This window comes from Cervus elaphus, chromosome 6, assembly GCF_910594005.1.
Source record: "Cervus elaphus chromosome 6, mCerEla1.1, whole genome shotgun sequence".
NCBI lineage: Eukaryota > Metazoa > Chordata > Mammalia > Artiodactyla > Cervidae > Cervus > Cervus elaphus.
The window spans coordinates 24,582,222-24,603,124 of record NC_057820.1 but is presented as its reverse complement, the minus strand read 5'-3'; the positions used below and the strand labels follow the sequence as shown (position 1 = coordinate 24,603,124).

General features: G+C 47.3%; 1 protein-coding gene across 5 annotated transcripts in view; it reads left to right on the top strand.

The window, feature by feature from the left end:
• SHROOM3 (shroom family member 3) overlaps positions 1-20,903 on the top strand; it is a 318,796-nt gene that overhangs the window by 284,860 nt on the left and 13,033 nt on the right. For all 5 annotated transcript variants that reach the window (XM_043906411.1, XM_043906413.1, XM_043906412.1 and 2 more), the window contains 5 exons: positions 265-3,463; positions 10,507-10,580; positions 14,162-14,968; positions 16,227-16,733; positions 18,785-18,935. In XM_043906411.1, coding sequence (XP_043762346.1) covers positions 265-3,463; positions 10,507-10,580; positions 14,162-14,968; positions 16,227-16,733; positions 18,785-18,935 — 4,738 coding nt within the window. The remainder of the gene's footprint in view (positions 1-264; positions 3,464-10,506; positions 10,581-14,161; positions 14,969-16,226; positions 16,734-18,784; positions 18,936-20,903) is intronic.

The window sequence follows — 20,903 nt, the reverse complement described above, 5'->3', positions numbered from 1 at the left end:
GCCCACATGGCGTCCTCCTGCTCCCCACTTCTCCCCTGGCGAGCCTGGGTGATTAATTAGAGACACATAGGTTACAGTGTTGGGCAGTTACTCCTAATGACGACACATAGGGAGGCCGAGCAAGGCCCAAATATGGCCCTTTCACCCACCCTTCCAGAAACCAAACATCTTGCACAACAGTCCATTTATAAGCTAGTCCTGTGCCTGGAAGCCTCCTGAACAATCAGGGCTCACCGCTGACTGCCCTGCCTCCCTTTCTTCCAGCTCCTCCACCAGTGACCTCTCTGGCTATGAGCACGCGTATCTGAGGCAGAGCCCCGACCGGTGCAGCTCCCAGGGGAGCATGGAGAGCCTGGAGCCCGGCAGGGGATACCCACCCTGCCACCTTCTCTCCCCGGCCAAGTCCACCAGCAGCATTGACCAGCTCAGCCACCTCCACAGCAAGAGAGACTCGGCTTACAGCTCCTTCTCCACCAGTTCCAGCATCCTCGAGTATCCACCCCCTGGCGTCTCTGGCCGGGAGCATTTGGGCTCCATGGACACCACTTCTGCTCGAGGTGGCCTCCTAGAAGGGATGAGGCAGGCAGATATTCGCTATGTTAAGACGGTCTATGACCCCCGGAGGGGGGTCTCCGCAGAGTACGAGGTGAACTCTTCAGGCCTGCTTCTCCAAGGTAGGGAGACTCGAGCCTCGGCTGATGGTCAGGGCTACGATAAATTCCATAATGTACCTCGAGGCAAAGGCGCGCCCCCCTCTTCCTGGAGCCAGCAGTGCTCCGGTTCCTTAGAGACCGCTGTGGACAACTCGCCTCCTAAGGTGGGTGCGCCCCTGCCCCCAGCTCGAAGTGACAGTTATGCAGCCTTCCGGCAGCGAGAGCGGCCCAGCTCCTGGTCTAGCCTAGATCAGAAACGGTTTTGCCGGCCTCCGGCAAACTCGGCAGGCACCCTGAAATCTCCCTTCATAGAGGAACAGCTGCATACTGTGCTAGAGAAGAGCCCAGAAAGCAGCCCTCCAGTGAAGCCCAAGCACACTTACACCCAGAAGGCCCAGCCCGGCCAACCTCTGCTGCCGACTGGCATCTACCCGGTACCTTCCCTGGAGCCACACTTCGCCCAGGTGCCCCGGCCTTCTGTGAGCGGAAATGGTACCCTCTACCCTGCCCTGGCCAAGGAGGGTGGGTACACACCTCCTCAGGGAGCGTGCGACAGAATGGCTGCCCTTGACGAGAATGGGAACCAGAACGGATCTAGCAGGCCTGGCTTCGCCTTCTGCCAGCCCCTAGAGCGGGACTCGGTGTCCCTAGTAGAGAGGAAACCTGAAACTTCAGCCAAATGTATCGCCTATAAAGTTCATTTTCCCTCAGTGCCTGAGAACGAGGAGGAGACCTCCCAGAAGAGACTTCTCACACCTCTAGAAGGCCACAGCCCACATCCCAGTGAGAGAAAGAGCACCCAGGGCAACAAATATTCTAATTACCACAGCCTCCAATCCCCTCAGGTTCAGGCGTGGCAAGTGGGTGAAGACAAGAGATCCTTCCTGCCCTCAGAGCCTTGGGAGGGGGATTCCCACGAAGACCACAATGCCAACCTCTGGGGGAGGTTCCACAGAGGCAGTCTGGGCCAGAGTGTGCCAGGCAGCTTCAGCAAGACTGCAGCTGCCTTCTCCTCCCTCCAGAACATTCCTGAGAGTCTAAGAAGGCAAAGCAGCCTGGATCTCGGAGGAGCAGCCCAGGAAGTCTATCTGGAAGGCTCATCTGCCTGCACAGTCGATACCAAGGGAGAAGAGTCTGGAAGGACTCCTCTTGCTGATCACAAGAGCCAGCTGGACAGGTCGGTGTCCTATCCAAGGCCCGAGGGGAGAACCTTGGCCTCTTTCCACAGTTCAGACCCAACATATGAAGAGCCGCCCTCCCCATCCCCACAGGAGACCTCCAGTCTGGGCCGGAGGAGGCTGAGTTCCAGCAGCGCCTCGGCTCTGCAGGGCTTTCAGTACGGGAAGCCCCACTGCTCCGTGCTGGAGAAGGTTTCCAAGATCGAGCAGCGAGAGCAGGCTGGCCAGAGGCCCCCGAGTGCCGGCGGCTCTACCTACGGCTATAACCACAGGCCCCACAGGACACTCCCAGCCTCCAGTACTTTGGGGAATGACTCGGAGGAGACTAAAGGCCGTATACATTTTTGCGAACCCACTGAAGCCCTAGGCAATGGAGAGCAGCACTTCAAAAACGGGGAGCCAAAGTCAGAAGAGGTTTCCTGGCAGCCGTGTGGTCAACCGCCGAGGCGGGCTGCGGAGGGTGGCCGGGGTGCCCCACTCCGGGGCGGGGAGCCCCCGAGGCGGGACGCCCGTCTGCTCCGCAGCCAGAGCACCTTCCAGCTCTTCAGCGAGGCCGAGAAGGAGGCCATGTGGTCGGACGACAGGCCCCGCACGCCCGAGTCGCCCGTGCAGGACGCCCCCTTCAGCCGCGCCTACCGGAACAGCATCAAGGACGCGCAGTCCCGCGTCCTGGGGGCCACGTCCTTCCGACGCCGGGACCTCGAGCCCGGGACGCCCGTGGTCTCCAGACCCTGGCGCCTGCGACCCGCCTCGGCCCACGTGGGGCTGCGCAGCCCGGAGGCGCCGGTTTCCGCCTCCCCGCACACCCCGCGTGAGCGGCACAGCGTGACCCCGGCCGAGGGGGACCCGGCCCGGCTCGCGCCCCCCGCCGCCCGGAGGGGCCCGCGCCGGCATCTGACCCCCGAGCAGAAGAAGCGCTCATACTCGGAGCCCGAGAAGATGCACGAGGTGGGGGTCTCAGAGGAACCCGAGCCCGAGCCCCCTGGGCCGCCGAGGAAGGGGCCGCATTTTGTGGAGGGCTCGGTGACCGACCGGCGCCGCATCTTCGAGAGAGACGGCAGAGCCTGCTCGACCCTCAGCCTGTCGGGGCCCGAGCTGAAGCAGTTCCAGCAGAGCGCGCTGGCCGACTACATTCAGCGCAAGACCGGCAAGCGGCCCGCGGGCACCGGCTGCGGCCTGCAGGAGCCCGGGCGGCTGCTGGAGCGCGCCCAGAGCACCTACCTCCTGCCCGAGGGCCCGGGCCTCGCCGCGGCTTCCAGTCTCTGCTCGCTCCGGGAGCCTAGCCTGCCGCCCCGCAGGGAGACCGCCCTTCTGCCAGCCACTGCGGTGGGGAGTGCTGGGGAGATCCAGCGGGCCTCCCGAGATCGCAGCAGCTCCTTTGCCGGCGGCCGCCACCTTGGGGAAAGGCACCGCGGGGACCCAGCGCCGAGAGAACTGCTCGGTGGAGCTAACAGTGGATCAAAGGGCCCCCAGAGACTGAATGGGACCCCAGGGGAGCCCTCCGCGTGGGGGGCCACGGCTGGGAGGGCCGCAAAGTCCATGTCTGCCGAGGACCTGCTGGAGCGCTCGGATGTCCAGACTGTCCCTGTCCACATGAGGTCACGGTCGTCTCCCACCGCAGACAAGCGCCAGGTACGTGCAGCCCGCGGATCCTAGCACTACCGCTTCTGTCCGCCAAGCCTTAGTGAGACTCCTCTGGCCCCTCCTTCCCCCTTTGTTCTCCTTTAGCATGCAAGAGAGTAGCATTTGTTTTCATAAGGGGATGTCTTTCTCAGTGCCCCTATCTGATCTGGGGTCCTAGGTATCTATATAGTTGTGTCTTAGGTAGAAACATATATATCAATATAGATATCTATATATGTGTGTCTATAGGTATATATATACACACACATAGTAGGCCTCATTTCTGGTTTTGCACTGGAATGGAAAATATTCGGGAAAATTCCAGAAAGTTCCAAAAAGCAAAACTTGAATTTGCCAACACACCAACAACTACTTACATAGTATTTGCATTATAAGTAGGTTATATGCAAATATTATGCCATTTTACGTAGCATCAGGCAGGTTTTGGTATCCATCCCAGGGGATCCTGTAGCCGCAGGGAGTCAAAGGTGGCCGCACAGCACTGGAAGACAACTGTATATAATATATATTCACACATATGTTTATATAGGACGTGCATGTTATGTTTGTTCAGTTGCTCAATTGTGTCCGACTCTTTGTGACCCCATGGACTACAGTATGTATGTGTAAAAATTACATTTTAGTGTCATCCTTTTCTCAGTGTAAGAATTAGATTAGGAAAAGTTAGGAATTATCTTTTTATCTTTCATGTTTTTTGTTTTGCTTTTTTTTTTTTCAAGTTCGTGCGATAGAAGCTGTGTCTTAGCATTTTAAAGTTTTATTTTCGTACCCTCTTTGTTTCTGTTGGACTTTTGCGTTAGCAAAAATAGGTATTATTATTGACTTTGATCATGGTTATTGAGTTCCAGGCCCTCAACTAAGAATGCTTTTACATTTAGGTGTGGATACATGCACAGTCTTGTCCGACTCTTTGCAACCCCATGGACTGTAGCCCACCAGGGTCCTCAGTCCATGGGATTTTCCAGGCAAAAATACTGGAGTGGGTTGCCATTTCTTTCTCCAGGGTATCTTCCAGACCCAGGAATTGAACCCACATCTCTGGCACCTCCTGCACTGGCAGGCAGATTCTTCACCACTAGCACCACTTGGGAAGCCCCACTTTAACATTTATTATCTCATTAATCCTCAAAATAATCCTGTATAGTAGAATATATTATCCATGTGCTGTGCTGTGCTGTGCTTACTCACTCAGCCATATCCAACTCTCTGCAACCCTATGGACTGTAGCTCACCAGGCTCCTCTGTTCATGGGACTTCTCCAGGCAAGAACACTGCAGTGGGTTGTCATGCCCTCCTCCAGGGATCTCCCCAGCCCAGGGGTCGAACCCATTGTAGGAGGATTCTTTACCGTCTGAGCCACCGGGGAAACCCATATTATCCATATCAAATTTGTATCTCTGTCTCTTTCTTTATACTATCTTGGTGAGATAGGAGAATGTCAGGCTTTCAGATTCTCACACTAAAGGATTTTTCTCATAAAGGCTCCAAACTGTGGATAGATCATGAGGAACTTTCCCCTGGAAATTTTAGGAGAGCTGGGGATAAAGTCCAAGCACTCTGACGCCCAGGACTCTATTAGTTGCCCTAGTTCATAGCCTGTCTTCAAGCTCTACTGGCACGGCAGCTCATTGGCCTACCTCGTGATTCCCTTCCCAGATCAGAAGATATGAGGAAGTCACATGTATGTTACCACACGGGGAGAACACCCCTCCACTGACCCTTCAGAGAGTCTCTCTTCTCCAGCAGAGAGTGCAGTGATTCAGCAAGCATTTGTAGAGCCTATGTTTTATGAACAGGACTGCATTATAGGTTTGAAAGAAACATAAAGGAAAATAAAGGGCATGCCTTTCTGGGGTTTACAATTGCGCAAAGACTATGTACTTATATACAGATAACACAAATGGTGAGTGCTTTGGGAGTGATCATGAATAACATGCTATGGGAGGGACACCGATTAGTTCTAATTGAGGGTATCTGAGAGAGCATCTCTTGAAAGAGAAGGGATTTGAACCAGGCGGTAAAGAACGGGCAAGATGTTGACAAAGGGTTGCAGGTTGTGTGCAGAGGCATTATAGGTTGGAGGAAACAGCTTCACAGTTAGCCATCGCTGCCTGAGTGATCTGTTTGCTCCACTGCTTCTGAAACACACATACACACAGCCTTCTGAGGGAAAATACCACTCCCGTCCAGACACTTTCTCTTAAGAAATATTTTCTCCCCAATATAAACCACCACCCCCCATACACACATACACACAGAATCTATAGAAGCAATCCTCCATAAGCCTCCAATAGCTGTTTTTCTCCCCTTGGAATGTTGAACAGAGCTAATTTCCAGTGCTTATCCTACCTCTAAAACCACTTTAACAATCCATATATGTGGGTCCCCTCTGGTGGTCCAGTGAGTGGTTAAGACTCCATGCTTCTGCTGCAGGGGCCACGGTTTCGATCCCTGGTCCCGGAACTAAGAAAAAACACAGTCTATGTAGCATGCCATTTCAGCTAGTTTGATGGGCTTCAGAGGCTCACTACATAGCAAAGCAAGCATTTTCATTTCTCTCCCCATATTCTAAAGGAAATAGAAATGTTTAGCTGAAAACCAAATCATCTTCTATTGTTTATTCCCCACTACATGTCATTATTCTCTCCTGGGAAAGTGGTTGGATGGTTCCGAATGTTATTTTGCCTTCCCTTCCAAATATTTCTCAAACCTGATAAACTGGGAAATAGAGCTCAAACATAGGCTGTATAGAAAAATGATCCCAATTAAATCCCAATTCTTGGGTATTATTTGAAAAACTTTCTAGAAAGACGGCATAAATACATGACATTATTTATGTTCGCTTAAGTATAGTGACTGCTGTATTTAGAAAGTGGGGGATGTGACGGGGGAATGAAATATTTCAACGTGAAATACTGCTGCTTTGTTCCTACAGATTCTGAACATACTTTATCACCCCCCAGATGGCAGCTACGCCAAGACCTTGTTCTCAGGCTTCCTCCTGCATTCCCTTGCTCAGCAGCCTCACCGTGCCTGCCCTGAGACCTGTTCCCTGGCAAGATCTACCCCTTACATCTTCATATATCCATTGTCTGCCTTGGTTGTAGAACTAATTAAAAACAAAACTAGTCTCCACGTAATTATTGTGGTTATTATTTCAAGATACGATTATTTATTTGAATAAAGTCCAGGAACTTTTTACCATTATCATTAAGCTTTGGTGGAGGTGTTAAATAAGGATTTTTCTCATCTCAGCTTTAGAGAACTCTGAGAATTTAAATGACCCTGTAGAAAGTAAGCCATCTGCCTGAGTTAAACCAAAAATATGGAGTCTATTTCTGGTGCCAGCTCAGTCAATGGCCTCCCAAACAACTGCTGCTTGCTCCTGCCAGCCAGATGCTAATAGCACAGGATTTTGCAAGCTTTGGACCGGGATTCAGCTCCATTTCAAAGGTCTATTAGTGAGGATAGTTTCTGCTTCCAAAACAAGGTCAGCGCAGAAATTGATTTCTCTGTTTATAAAACTTGGTCATTCTTGGGTCTGAAAAAGCCCAAGACCTGCTCAGACACTCAGCCTTCCCTTAGCCAGCGGTGGTTGTCTCTGAACAAACCGCCTCTTATTCCCTCTCCTTTAATTCCTGTTAATTTGAAAAGTGTAATTGCAGAACAAATGAATATTAGTGATGGAGCTGAAGTGCCCATCAAATTCTTGGCTGCTTTCTGTTTTCTAAGACACTTTAGAAAACTTAACTGATTTAAATTAGGTAGGCCCTGCAAAGCAGCTGGAAAAAATTCAAACATTTTTGCCTTGGAGATGGAAATTTATACCCATTCAATGCATAAATCTAAAATATAGCAGAAGCTATAAAAAGAAATCTTTTGGAGAAATGAGATTTCTGTTAGGGTATTTTTTTTTCCCCCAGATGTTGAGGTAGAGCCTTCTCTGGTTCTCACTGTGTTTTCAAAGATCTTCATTTCTTGTTATGTGGCACATTGACCATATGAAGATGTGACAAACATTTCATTGCTGAGGAGATTTGCATGGAACCCCACAATGTCGGATTATAGTCTCGATTCTGTAGGATACAGCTTGCCAACCATTTTTAGTACTTCTCAACAAGCACCCATTCAAGCTTGGGGATAAATAACAATCACTTTCCACAGAATGTAAAGTTGCAAATAGCTGCTATTAATTAAATATACACTATGTGCTAGTCACTGTGTTTTATAAGCATAAAACTAATCCTACATCTATGCAAAGGAGGAGATACTATTGTTATTCCCATATTACAGATGAGGAAACGAAGGCATAGAAAAACTGAGAAATTTGCCCTACCTAGTAGAAGTGAGGTTTTGACTCCCTACTGTCTTGACTCCAGAGGTTTTAAGTCACTATACTGTGCTGTCTCCTGGTATAAAAAAACCCTGAGAGATGAGAGTTAACACCTTACATCTGAAAACTCTAGCCAGTGAATTTATTTCATTTTAACATTTATCAGTTACTGCTACTTAAACAATATTTTTTTTAATTTCTAATTCATTTTGGTAGATACTTGAAGTTGATATTCCAAAGTAGATGAATATTGTCTTCATGTTTTATTGATCTTAGAGATATTAGGATATCTTAATTCAGAACTCAAAGTAAGAGTGAGAATCAGAATTTGCTAGGATTTAAGTTTATAGTTTTAAGTGTAGTGTGCCTAATAAAGAATAAGAACTGGTGTGCTTCTAAGTCAGTCAAACAAAGTTAGAGACAAAAAAACACACACTTAATGAGTGTTGGTATTACTCAGTATTTCCCCCATAGTCACTGCTTTTTCCTAAATTGTCATAGTAGTTTTTATTGCTTACCAGTTTACAGAAAATCAAGTTGTCTTTAACAGTGCATACATGCCCAATCACAGCAAATATGTACAGCAGGAATGAATCCTCCTTGGGTTTTCTACTGGGTTGGGAAGAGAATTTCCCTTCAGTCCAAATGGTGTTTCCTTTGACAGGAGATGTAGAAATTTCTCTCAGTGGTCTATTACTGGCTCTCAGTTCCTTTATTTTATGCATATCCTCATAAATATCAAGCACATACTGTAATTTAAAGGAAGTAATAGAATGGAAGTATATATTTGAACATTACTAGCTTTGAGGGGACCTAGAGGCTTTTCCACTTAACAACTGGTGAAGCTGAATATTCTTGTCAGCGAGGGAGTGGAGTGGAGAAAGACTTTATTTTTTTTTTATTTTTTTATTTTTTTGAGAAAGACTTTAAAAGAGACCATAAGGGTTTTGTTTTGTTTTCTTTCACTGAACAATGTGTATGTTTTTTTTTCTATACTGGAGTATAGTTGATTAACAATGTTGTGTTGATTTCACGTGTGTAGCAAGGTGATTTGTCTTGGACCTATTCAAGTTCTCTATTTATTTATTTCCCTGGATTTCCCTGATAACTCAGCTGGTAAAGAATCCGCCTGCAATGCAGGAGACCTGGGTTCGATCCCTGGGTTGGGAGGATCCCCCGGAGAAGAGAACAACTACCCACTCCAGTATTCTTGCCTGCAGAATTCTGTGGACAGAGAAGTCTGTCAGGCTACAGTCCATGAGGTCGTGAAGAGTCAGACACGACTGAGCAACTTGCACTTCACTTCCTATTTAGGTTATTACAGAATATTGAGCAGAATTTCCTGTGCTTTGCAGTAGGTCCTTGCTTGTTATAAATGGCCTGTAAGGTTTTGCGAAGAGTAGGAATTCCCATTCCCTCTAGTGATACTTGAGCAAATCAGAGACGCGTGGAATTCTTTTTTCTCAAAGCATTGATGTCTTATTGCATCCAACTGAGCCACCACTCAACTTAATTCTAAAGATCACCCTTAGGCTTTGAGGAAATCACGGTTAGAATCCCAGCTCCTTACTTAATTGTCGGTACTACACTCACCCTCTCTGAGCTGCAGTTTCCGCCCCGCTCCCCATTGTTATAGATTAAATTACAGAAGAAATGTCAGGTGCCTGACATGACTCCAAGCACGTCACTTGAGGATCATAAGGAACTTGGCAGAGTGTCCAGCACATAGTAAATGCCCAGTAAGGGGAAGCTGTGGTTATTAATAATATTTAGGCTTGTTTCTTCTTTGGGCCTGTTCCCACCCACCTCTGGCTCTTCTTGCTTATTATTACTTCTACCACTGATTGGGGGGAAGGGGCAGGAAAGAAAGAGAAAGGGGATGAAAAGCAATTAGCCTTTTGGACAGAATAAAGGGGGAAATGCTGAAATTAAGTTTATGGATTACCTGTGGATTTAATTTTCTTGTTTTCTACCTGACTCCTGTTATAAATAATTGAGAGTTTTATGAAGAGCAACAACATGGTCTTCATCAGGAACCTGTACATAGGAACTGATTTTACAGTATCAAAAACTGACCTATAACCCACCAGAAACCAGTATATACCCGTATTAAAAACAGAAACAAATAATGACTACCCTTGAAGTGTCCCCAGAGTTACTGATATGACATGTGGATGAGATGTTTTTCCCAGAAAGAATGTATGTCAACCTGATTACAAGTCAGATTCCTATCTAATTCTTGGGATTTTGCTAAATTTAATAAGCTCTCCTTTTCTTGTCATCTCCCGTATTTCCCTGTTGCTATTTTGAAAGCTTTGCCCTTTGAATTAATTTTCATCTTTATACTTCAAGTATAGCAGTTGTTTCTGAACTCTGAAGGTAATTGTCATCAGACTTCTCTTGTTTAGAAAATGTCTTGGTTAAGAGAGGCACCCAATGAGACAGACTGAGGTTCTACCGCTTGTGACCTTGGAAAAGTTAACATCTTGGGCCTGGGTCCCCATCAGTGCAGTGGGGTTCACAGCACCTCCTGAGGCTTTGAGGATAAACTGGGTTAGTATGTAACAATGCTGCCATGAGCCTGACAATAAAGAATGGACCACCAATAAATGTTCCATCTCCTTTATACCTCCACCCCCTTGGTAAATTTTAACACCCGTTTGTTGGTAATAACGCTGTGCGTCTCTTCTGTTTTCAGGATGTGCTTTTGGGGGAAAACAGTGACTTTGGTCTCGTGAAGGATCCGTGTTATTTGGCTGGCCCAGGTTCCAGGTATGTGTCTATAGTTACGATGCTCTCTGCCTCATGAATGCTGCTGGAGTTAAATGCTTCTGTTCGTCTCTACTAGAAATTGAATTAAGATGTTATGATGTTTCATGGTGTCTGATACTGCCTTTTCGGTTTGTCTAGGCTATGGTAAACTTCTTTATCTACAAGGTGACTTTGTCTAAGAATGGTACTATTCAGAATAGATTTTGAACATGTGCTGTTGAGGCAGTGGGTGACTTCTCGTATGTTCACATCAGAATGGTTGATGGTTGTGCTCTTCTCCAGCATATCCTCTGACTTTCTCAAGCGGGTCCTCTCTGCTGTGGCTGATCTCTTCTGGCTGGGACCCGAAGGATCAGGTCTCTGAATAAAGCACTAGGGGAAGCATGACCATTCATGAACAGCTTCACATAACAAGACAAATCATTATTGTAGGCACTTCGAAGACAGCAAGAAAGTCTTTTTTTTTTTAATTGCCTTCAAAATCATTTCTCCTTGAAAAAATATAGTGGATAATTTTTAGAAGTAGGATCTTTGAAGTATTCACTTGGAGCTTAATGAGTAGGAATTTCCAAAGAGAGTTTCCTCTGAACCATGTGTCTGTATATAATTTTAATGCAGCATTGTAGGACTATCTGCTGTAATCTGTTACAACTAATGGTAATATATTTAATATCTCATGGGTTTTTTTAGGCCAGTTCTTTAATATTTATTTTGTTTCACTCAGTCATTGCTTCTCTTTTTCTGTATTTATCTTCTCAATAATTCAGCCTAGTAACTGCAGCATGGTCAGGAAGTGGGTATTAAGTTACCTCCTTCACTGCCAAGGGCAGCCTTGTATAGTTGCTTTTGCTCCTGTAGCTCTTCCCAAAGTGAAGCGAGGAGTCACGGTGAGGCTAAGGGCGTTAGTTAGTTTGGGTGCATTGATTCAAAGCTAGAAAGAAGAGAAGGTTAACTAGAACTAGAGCTCTGCCAAAAGAGGACTGTTCTGAAGTCTAAGGTGAAACTAAAGTCAACCACAAAAAATCAAATTGCCCGATTACACAAAGGACTTGAATAGACATTCCTCCAAATAACCAACAGGCACATGGAAAGGTACTGCACATCACTAATCCACAGAGAAATGCAAGTCGAAAGCACACTCATTGGGATGGCTACAATCAAAAAAACAAAAGAACAAGTGTTGGTGAGGATGTGGAGACATTGGAACCCCTGTGCTCTGTAGGTAGGATTACAAAATGATGTAACTGCTGCAGAAAACAGTATGGGGGTTCCTCAAAAAATTAAAAATCTATCATGACCAAGCAATCCCACCTCTGAGTATAAATCCAAAGAATTGAAAGCAGTGTTTTGAAGGGAGATTTTTATACCCATGTTCGCAGCAACACTATTCACAACCGCAAAGAGGGGGAAGCAACTCAGTTGTCCACAGGTGGTTGAGTGGATAAACAAAATGAGGTGTGTGCATACACTGGGATATTGTTCAGCCTTTAAAAGGAAGGAAATGCTGTCACAGACTGCAACGTGGATGAACTTTGAGGACCTTATGCTAAGCCAGTTAAACCAGTCAGAAATACTTGATGGTTCCATTTGTATGAGGTATCTAAAGTGGTCAAATTTGCAGAAAAGTAGAATGGCGGTTACAAGGGCTGGAGGAGTGGGGAAAAGAGTTGTTGCTTACTAGTTACCTCGCTTCAGATTCGCAAGATGAAAATGTTCTGGAGGTCTGTTTTGCAACAATATGGATATACTTAACTGAACATTTTAAAATGAACTTAAAGTAGTAAATTTTATGTTATAGGATTTTTTTAACCATATTTTTTAAAATGCTATGAGGAAGAAAATCAGACTAATCAAACTTCATTCATGAATACTATGATTCCTGAATACATATCAGTAGATGCTTGTCTCACACTCGATTATAAAAGAGACTGAAACAAAATCTTTATGACACTAGTCTTTATTCTTGGAAAACAATCACCAGGAAGACATATTCTCAATCAAACTAAGCATTTAACTAAACTACTATCTTCAAAAATATACAGTTTAAGTGTAGTTTCTATAAACTAAGAAGATTAAGCATAAACTAAAAACATTATATCAAAGTTTATTTTGGCTGGATCTTTAAAAGATACACATTATTTTATTGTGTGTTTTAGTGATGTCTCCCCTTTTTTAAAAAGCAATATGAATTTACAACATGAATTAGTCCTTAAAACATCAGATTCCAGTTATTCCATGTCCTATTAGAGGATGCTAAGTTCAAAAATAATTCATGGCCTACAATCTAAATAGCAGCGGGCAAAAGAGACATTGTTTGTTCAACAGACATTTATTGAGGGTACTTTGTGCCAGGATCTTGCGGGGGTGGGTCCCAAAATGAATAAGACATGGGAGTAGAGAACAGCCTCAGCCAATCTCCCACCCCTGGGTTTCTGGTGTACCCATTTGGGAACCCGCCAAGGACGACAGAATAGCCACTCTTGGATATTGAGAGATTCTTAATAAAGAAGCTGCCTATAAATGAAAAGATCTGTAGTGGGAGGGAGGGTTTGCATCTGAGTGGAAGATGGATACCTTACTACGTTTTATATTAAAGAGAAAATAACGGCAGGAGAAGAGCTAGTTGGGCTCTTTGCAGTCTTTTCCTTCTTTATGCTGCTTTAACCCTCATCTGGCCTTAGACGATTTTGTGGCCAGGACTGTGCTGACTGCCTGGGCCCGAGCCACAGCCCCCTCAGGACGCGGGTCTGTGAAATGAAGAGTGCCATCTGCCCTCCAGATTCACTTGCACACTAGGCGGCGAGCTACAGATGTGGGATTTACGAACTATGGATGTTTGCTGGAGACTTTTCAATCCTCACATTAACTCTTGCATGGCAGGCAGGCAGTGCTGCAGACGTGTTTTCTTTTGTTTTCCTTTTTTTCCTTTCAAACACAATAACAAAAGTACTGGGAATTGTTGGGTTTTTCCTTGGAGCCCAGAGGACAGCTGTTTAAACCACTGTGCACGCTGTTTGCTCATTACGGTCTGTCTCTTTCTCCAGAGGAAACTGCTTATTAGCTCCTTAGGTGAGATACTCCTTTTCTTTCTTTCTTTCCATTTGGAGAAATGAGAACACTGGGAATCCAAGAGAAAGTTGTTTCAGCAGCCCATGCAAATACTTTCCAAACAGACCACCCCTGTGGGGGCTCACTGGTAAGAGAATGAGGGAGCATTCTTTCCCTGAGAAGTCAGGAGCTGGTTCCCAAACTTGGTCTAAAAGGAGTAGAAGAAATGTCCTGAAGCCTGTCCTCAAATGCTGCCTTGCATGGAGGAAGGGGGATGAGAGAGAATTAACAAAAAGAAATGCCCTGTGACCCCAGGCTTGCCCTGTGACATTTTCCTGCAGGAGTTTATGGCTGTCCCGCCGCTGCATTTAAACTTTTAAGTTCTTTGTCTGAGCAGCCAGGGGGAAGCAGTGTGCAGTTTCTCCAGGGTCCTTCTCCCCATCAGAGGCTTTTCCCATCTGTGGAATGCATCTTGGGCTCAGCGTTTGCCCCTTTTCATCAGTGCTAACCCACATTACTGTATCCTGCTCTAGGCCATTTAGCTGTTCCAGCCGTGAAGAGATGCCAGCGCTCAGACACCATCCCAGCCCTCACTGGGGGGATTCGGGCTGCAAAGCAGGTAGTGGTGGCACCTCTGTGCCCAACGGGGGTCCGGGGCCGCTGGACCCTCCGAGACAGGCCAGCAGAACGCCTTGCCCTCCGCCACTGTCCTCGGGAGCTCACAGGCATCTTCCAGACGCCAGGGCTGCACCTCTGAGCTCGGTCCTGCCAGCCCCTGGCCCTTCGAGCTATTGCTCACAGGCCGCAGCCCAGCCCTCCACACCAGCCGGGACCCCCAGAAGCGGCGGTGGCCACAGCCCGGCCCAGCCTCCCAGCCCTGAGCGTGGGATGGAAGAGCGCGCAGGGATGCGGGCCTCCCCACCCTGGATGAAGCGGGCCTATACGGTCAGAGAGGAGAGCCTCCCCGAGGACCCCCCGAAGCACTATCCCAAGCCACGGGATGCCCCCAGCTCGAGCAGCACTTCCGACCCGGATACGCCTCTCGGGGCCCCAGGCATGCCGGGCAGGCTTTCCCTCCGGATCTCCGAGTCGGCCTTGCTGGCTTCCCCGCCACCTCGTGAGGACTGTGAGGACGACGAGGTGTTTGTGAGGGACCCACGCCCCACCACCACTTCCAGCCCCCGCTGCGATGACCTGCTGCTGCCCCCGCCGCCGCCGCCCCCGCCACCAACAACCAGCCAGGCATCCCCGGCCCAGGGCCTGGACCACTTCCCTCCGCCTCCCCCCGAAGCTGTGTGCCCGGCCCAGTGGGAGGAGGGCTACCTGGAGCCCTGCGCCAGGTGAGATCGCAGCCCTCTGCCAGGGGAGAAGGGTCTGCCACCCTGGTAAGATTTCCATGCTGCCGGCTGCCCTGAGCTGCCTCTGCTGGCCCCTGGAGAGCCATGTCAGTTTCACGAGATGACAGAACTGTTTCATCTGTTGACCTTGGCAGTCCTTATGCAGGGTTTCCGCAATGGCTCTGCGGTGAGGAATCCACCTACAGTGCAGGAGATACAGAGATGCAGGTTCCATCCCTGGGTGGGGAAGATTCCCTGGAGGAGGAAACGGCAACCCACTCCAGTATTCTTGCCTGAAAAATTCCATGGACAGAGGAGCCTGGCGGGCTACAGCCCACAGGGTCGCAAAGTCAGACATAACGAAGGACAGCAACAAGTCATTATGCTAGCAGTCCTTCGGCACTGAGGAGTGAGACCAGTGGAAATGGAAACCAGAACCCAAGAGGCCAGGTTTACTTCTGTGGGCGTGGCAGGCTCAGAGAGTCTAAATAAACAGCATCCCTCTTCCCTGCTGAGAGTTCTGAATCAGAATAAGACAGAAGGAAAAGGCATACAGGAGACAAAAATAATCACTCTTATTACTGAGAGAGCTGATCCTGGAGAGTATGGCTTCTGTCTGAGTATAAGAGAGGCTCCTGACACTGAACCTCAAATTAAAAAGGGTTGCCCACCTAGTCACAGGCTGTGCTAGACGCACATACACGCAATGAGCACTCGTGAGCATGCCAGAGCGAGTCTGGCGGCAGCCTTACTCTAAAAAAGGAGGCTGTGGATGGGCTGTGGGCAGCTTCTCTTTGCAGAGTCACTCTGTATCCATAGGGAGGAATGAAGAGGAAGGCTGAGGGTCAGTAATGTTTAGGGGAAACCTCTTCTTGGAAGCCAGAAGAATGGGGAAGGAGCATTTCCCAACACATAACTCCCTAGGACAACACTGAAATACTCAGCACCTTTGTGGCAACTTCCTCTAAACACCACTATAATCCTCTGTTCACTTTTCATAAAGCTCTGGAATCTGAGAGCAGCATTCACCAAAACTGAACTCCTGTTCAGTCTGTCCTGCTTAATAAGTCACATCCCCCTTAAAGGGCACACATCCCCTTTTAAAGCCTCTCCGTGACCCTTTTGAGCCCTGCTGTTTGTGGGGATGACAGCCTCAGAGTCTCCTGACTCTGGGAAGCTGCACCCCTGTGCCAATCTCTGTCTTCTTTCGCCCTCTGCTGACTCTTCCCTCACCCCCTCTCTTTTTTAATATCCCTGGCAGCTCCAGCAAACTTGCCAAGGTGACAGTTGCCAAGGAAAGGTCCATGCCTGGTGCAGCCCTTCTGGTTGATAATCAGCTGCTGGGTTCCAGATCGCAAACTTCAGGCAAGAGTTTCGAGGCCAAGGAGACCAACCCGCCCTCCACCATGGGTGCTCTGCCCCAGCCTGCTGGGTCCCTAAGCAAGCAGCCAAGCCCAGGCCAGCCACCTCCCACACAGACCCACAGCCTCATGCACGAGCCAGCCGGTGGGACTGCAGGTTTAGAAAAGCGTGTCAGTTCTGGTCCTCAGAAGACCTCGGAAGACATAAGAACAGAGACGCTGGCCAAGGAAATTATCCACCAAGACAAATCTCTGGCAGACATTTTGGACCCAGACTCCAGAATGAAGACAACTATGGACCTGATGGAAGGTTTGTTTCCTCGAGATGTTAATTTGCTGAAGGAAAACAGCATGAAGAGGAAGGCCGTGCAGAAAACCATCAGCTTCCCAGGATGTGAGACCAAGAGGTAAGTCCCTGGCATTGTCCCCAGACAGACTTCAAATTAAATTGCTTCTGTGGGGGGCGATGATCCGGTGAGGGGGCCGTGAGCAGTTTGTCTTTTTCCTTCTTTTGATTTCTCCTGGGTTCCTGCAGTATTTTCTTGCATGTTTGATTTCCTTGAAGCTACTATGGGAAAGATTTAGAGTGGTTTGTTTTTTAATTTTATTACAAGTTTTCAATGAAAACTATATGAATCAACAGGCTGGAACTCCACCGTTGGTGGCTTCAAGACCACCAATAAATCAGAGGGCATTTCATCTAAATTTGGGCTTGCATTTTAGAAATTTCCAACTGATCCTAATGAAATTACAGGAACACTGTGTTTTGAGTTGTGGGGGAGGGGAGAAAGGGAAGAACTATGTGGTGTTTCCAGGCTCTCCGATATGTTATCGGAGGCTCTGATCGCCTTATCCAAGCCCTCAACAGGAACCTTGTCCAGCCTCTCCTCTTTCAGTCTCTTACAGAGACTAACAGGAAGTGACTTATCCAGGGCCATATGCTTAGCAAACACTTCTTAAGCACCCACAATGTGCAGGGCAGTCCACTGGGTCCCCCGTGGACCCACAGGTGAATTTTTATGGATGTGCCGGTCGGTTCACCATGGGTGGTTGTCTTCCAGCCACTCGAGATAGGAAGACCAGAGTAGTTGACACATACATTCTTAGAAAAGCATTTCCTGGCATTATCCCTGAGAACAAAAGTTGAGAAGTGAAATCCTCACGTGGCTCTGGCAGCATGGAGAGCTTCCTCAGGGATTTCAGGAGGATGACGTGCGCCATCTTCTGGTTAGAGTGAGCATCGTCCTGTCGTGTGTGAGACTGCAGATAGCCACTGGGGGCTTCAGGTGATCGGATAAGACGCCCAAGAAGCCCATTTGTAAGGCAATGAATGTGTGGGGAGGCAGGGCATATCAGAAGACCTTTTTACCATGTTTTTTTTCCCCCACCCCCCACTAACTGCAATATGTAATTATATTTTTTAGAGGAATAACCTCACCAATTGGGAAATTAGTGAAAACAGCCTTCTGGTGGTTCTGAATTCCATAGTAAAATGATGGTTTAGATGTTTAAATGATGTCACAGGATTATGTCCGAGAAAACTAATCATGCCCACAGAGTCCTTTATTCAGTGAGTAGGGTCTTAGCTACTGACTCCCTGGAAAAGACCCTGATGCTGGGAAAGATTGAAGGCGGAGGAGAAGGGGACAACAGACAATAAGATGGTTGGATGGCATATGAGTTTGAGCAAGCTCCAGGAGTTGGTGATGGACAGGGAAGCCTGGCATGCTGCAGTCCATGGGGTTGCAAAGAGTGAAACACGACTGAGCAACTGAACTGAACTGAGAATCTTACCTATAGAGTGTGAGGGAGAGCTTGATTGTAATAAAACGAAGACCATAGTTATCAGGTCCACAACTTCTAGATTGTCCTCCATCCTTGAAAAACCCCCTGCTGTTTTAACCAGTGAGTAGGTTTTACATTTTGTATGCGTTCATTGTTGACCAGCAAGCTCCAGGTTTTTCAGGCTTACCTGGAGCGTAAGCCTCAAGCGTTCATGAAAAAGGAAAACTGGTAAATGTCCAAGCAACAATTATAGTAGGCATCAGAAACACTATGGAAACTAAAGAGGAGTAGGAAATAATTAACCTAAAAACTGAGTTTGGTGCAGCACCTTGAAAACACTGTCACATTGACCAAGTCTTGGCTCCCTATTGTCTCTCTGTGAAACAGGAAGTCAGTGTCATTCTGATATTTATCACAAGAGGAGAACCATGCAGAAAGGTTAAATGCCCACAGTCCACTCCCCATCGTAATATTGCCCTTGGTGGTTTTCCGTCCCAAATACTCTGGCTTCAAGAGCCCCACACATAGTGATCAGTCAATCATAAATATTTATTAGGTCATCCTAACCCCTGGAAAGATATTACATAGAATTTTTTTACACGTTTCCAAATGGACAGACGTGTGGTGAAATGAAGCTGCATGTGGCTATACTCTTTTGTTCTCTCTGACCCAGGAGTGACGACAAGGAAGCGGTGGGCATGTTGGTCAACTGTCCTGCCTACTACAGCGTGTCTGCTCCCAAGGCCGAGCTTCTAAACAAAATCAAAGCTATGCCAGAAGAGGTGAATGAGGAAGAGGAGCAGGCAGACATCAACGAAAAGAAGGTAAAGAAAGAATGGGGGCCTTTGCTCTGCTCCCCCAGAAAGAGAGTTCTTGCAGGCTTACTGGTGCCTTATAGCAGTGGTGGGTGGGGGCCGGGGGAAGGCCTGTGACATCACCAACCTCCCTGCGCCATCAGAGATTCTCCACTTGCAAGGCCCTTGGAGCCATTGCCTCACAGCTGTCCTGTCCTTGTCCTTTTTACAAATGGCAAAAGTGAAGGGTTAGAGGGATTAAGGTGGATCTCCTACAAGTCACAGAGCTGGGACTAGAACCCAGGTCCCCTGCTTCCTGGTTCAACACAGGGACCCCAAAACTCAGCAGTTGACCAACCAATGCCAATGGTCTGTGTCATTTTCTTTTCGTGTTTCATGGTCAAAAGGAAAACTAGGAAGTCTAGAAACTTTTAAGGAAAAAGAGACTGATTGTCAAAAGATACTTCAAGAAAAGGAAGAGTTGCTCTTTAGTTCCGCTCCCCTGTACCACAGGGAAACGCTTGAAAGCACAGTGTTGGAATTGAGTTGGTAGCATCTGCTGCTCCTACAGAAATTTTAAATGTGAAGCACTTTCAGAACGACCGTGATACTGCTGTCTTCCCACACGCCCTGGAGATCTTAGCCCAGCTGTGCCCGGCTGCTTTCCCCACAGCCCCAGAGGGGCTGCCTGCCTCTGTGCTTATAGCTCTTCATACATCTCAGGCCGGTCTGCTGAAAAGGGCTCTCTGTTAAAAAACCTTACCCCGTGCTGAGCCAGGAATGTAAGTGCTTCTCAGTGGTGCCGGTTCCAGGAAACCTTCTCACGTGACTCTGTCTCATTTATTCCATAGTATGTGTCCTAAGCTCTCTTGTTTATGTGTTGGAACGAGACCAGAGGATATAGACCGTGGGAGCAAGGAGCAATGGGGCAGGAGGATTTAGGGGTTTTAGAAACACCTCCTTCAGTGACATCCTCTCTTCTGCCAACTCACAGCGCATGGCTAACGTGCTGACATGATGCAGCTGCTGTGGTAACACAGGTTCTCCCAGCCCAAGGCCTCCCTACGTCCACGCCTGCTTCATAGCACGTCTCCTGGCCCCCATTCAATGGGATTGGAGGGAGAAACCACCTTGCTATAGTCTGTCTATATTTGTCCCAAAGAGGGGGGCTATATAAACACCCTTATAAATACTAAGTTGCCATAACATCTTTAACCGAATATCTTACAGTTGTTTTGTTTTTTGCGTGTAGACATACCCTGCCCTGCAGTAGCAGTGTGCCAAATTATTTGTTGCTTTTTCCTCTCCATCTTAATTCTTTTCACTGCTTTTTCATCACTTTATCATCACCCTCTCTAAGGATTATGTGACAAGAAGTATTTTTAGACTGAGAACTGAAGGAATAGGGGATTAAACCTCACAGGAAATGACATTAGGTGCTATTTGTCGAGCAAGTCTTAGTCCCAGATGAGGGCTGTGGTTTTTTTACTTAGTGCTTTATTACCTTCTTTATTTACACAAAACTGCTCTGATGCCTGTATTGTCGCATTTTAGGCTGAATTAATCAGAGTCACTCAGGAGAGGAAGAGAAGGGGGCATTCGAGACGAAGGGTATAGCCTAGGAGAAGAGGTGGAAGTGTGAAAAAGCATTGGGAGCTAGTGTGTATTGAAGGGCGATACTTCTTCAAGTATCAAGGAGGCTTGATATTGGGGATGTAAAATAGTCTTGTAATTAAATCAGAATTTACCAAATTTAGAGGATAACAAAGAAAGGCCGTGAATGGCAGGAAGGAGGTGAAATGGGGAGGATTCATGGGGGCAGGAGGTCATGGAGGTTTTGTGTGGGGCTTTGTCTGAAATACTAAAGTTTGGATTTTATCATGCGGCAATGGAGAACCTTATGAGATTGTTTTAATGAACTACAGGTTTATTAATGTGTAATAGAATGTCTGTGTCACTTGCATTTATATATCTGGTCTGGAAACAGGAAATATGTAG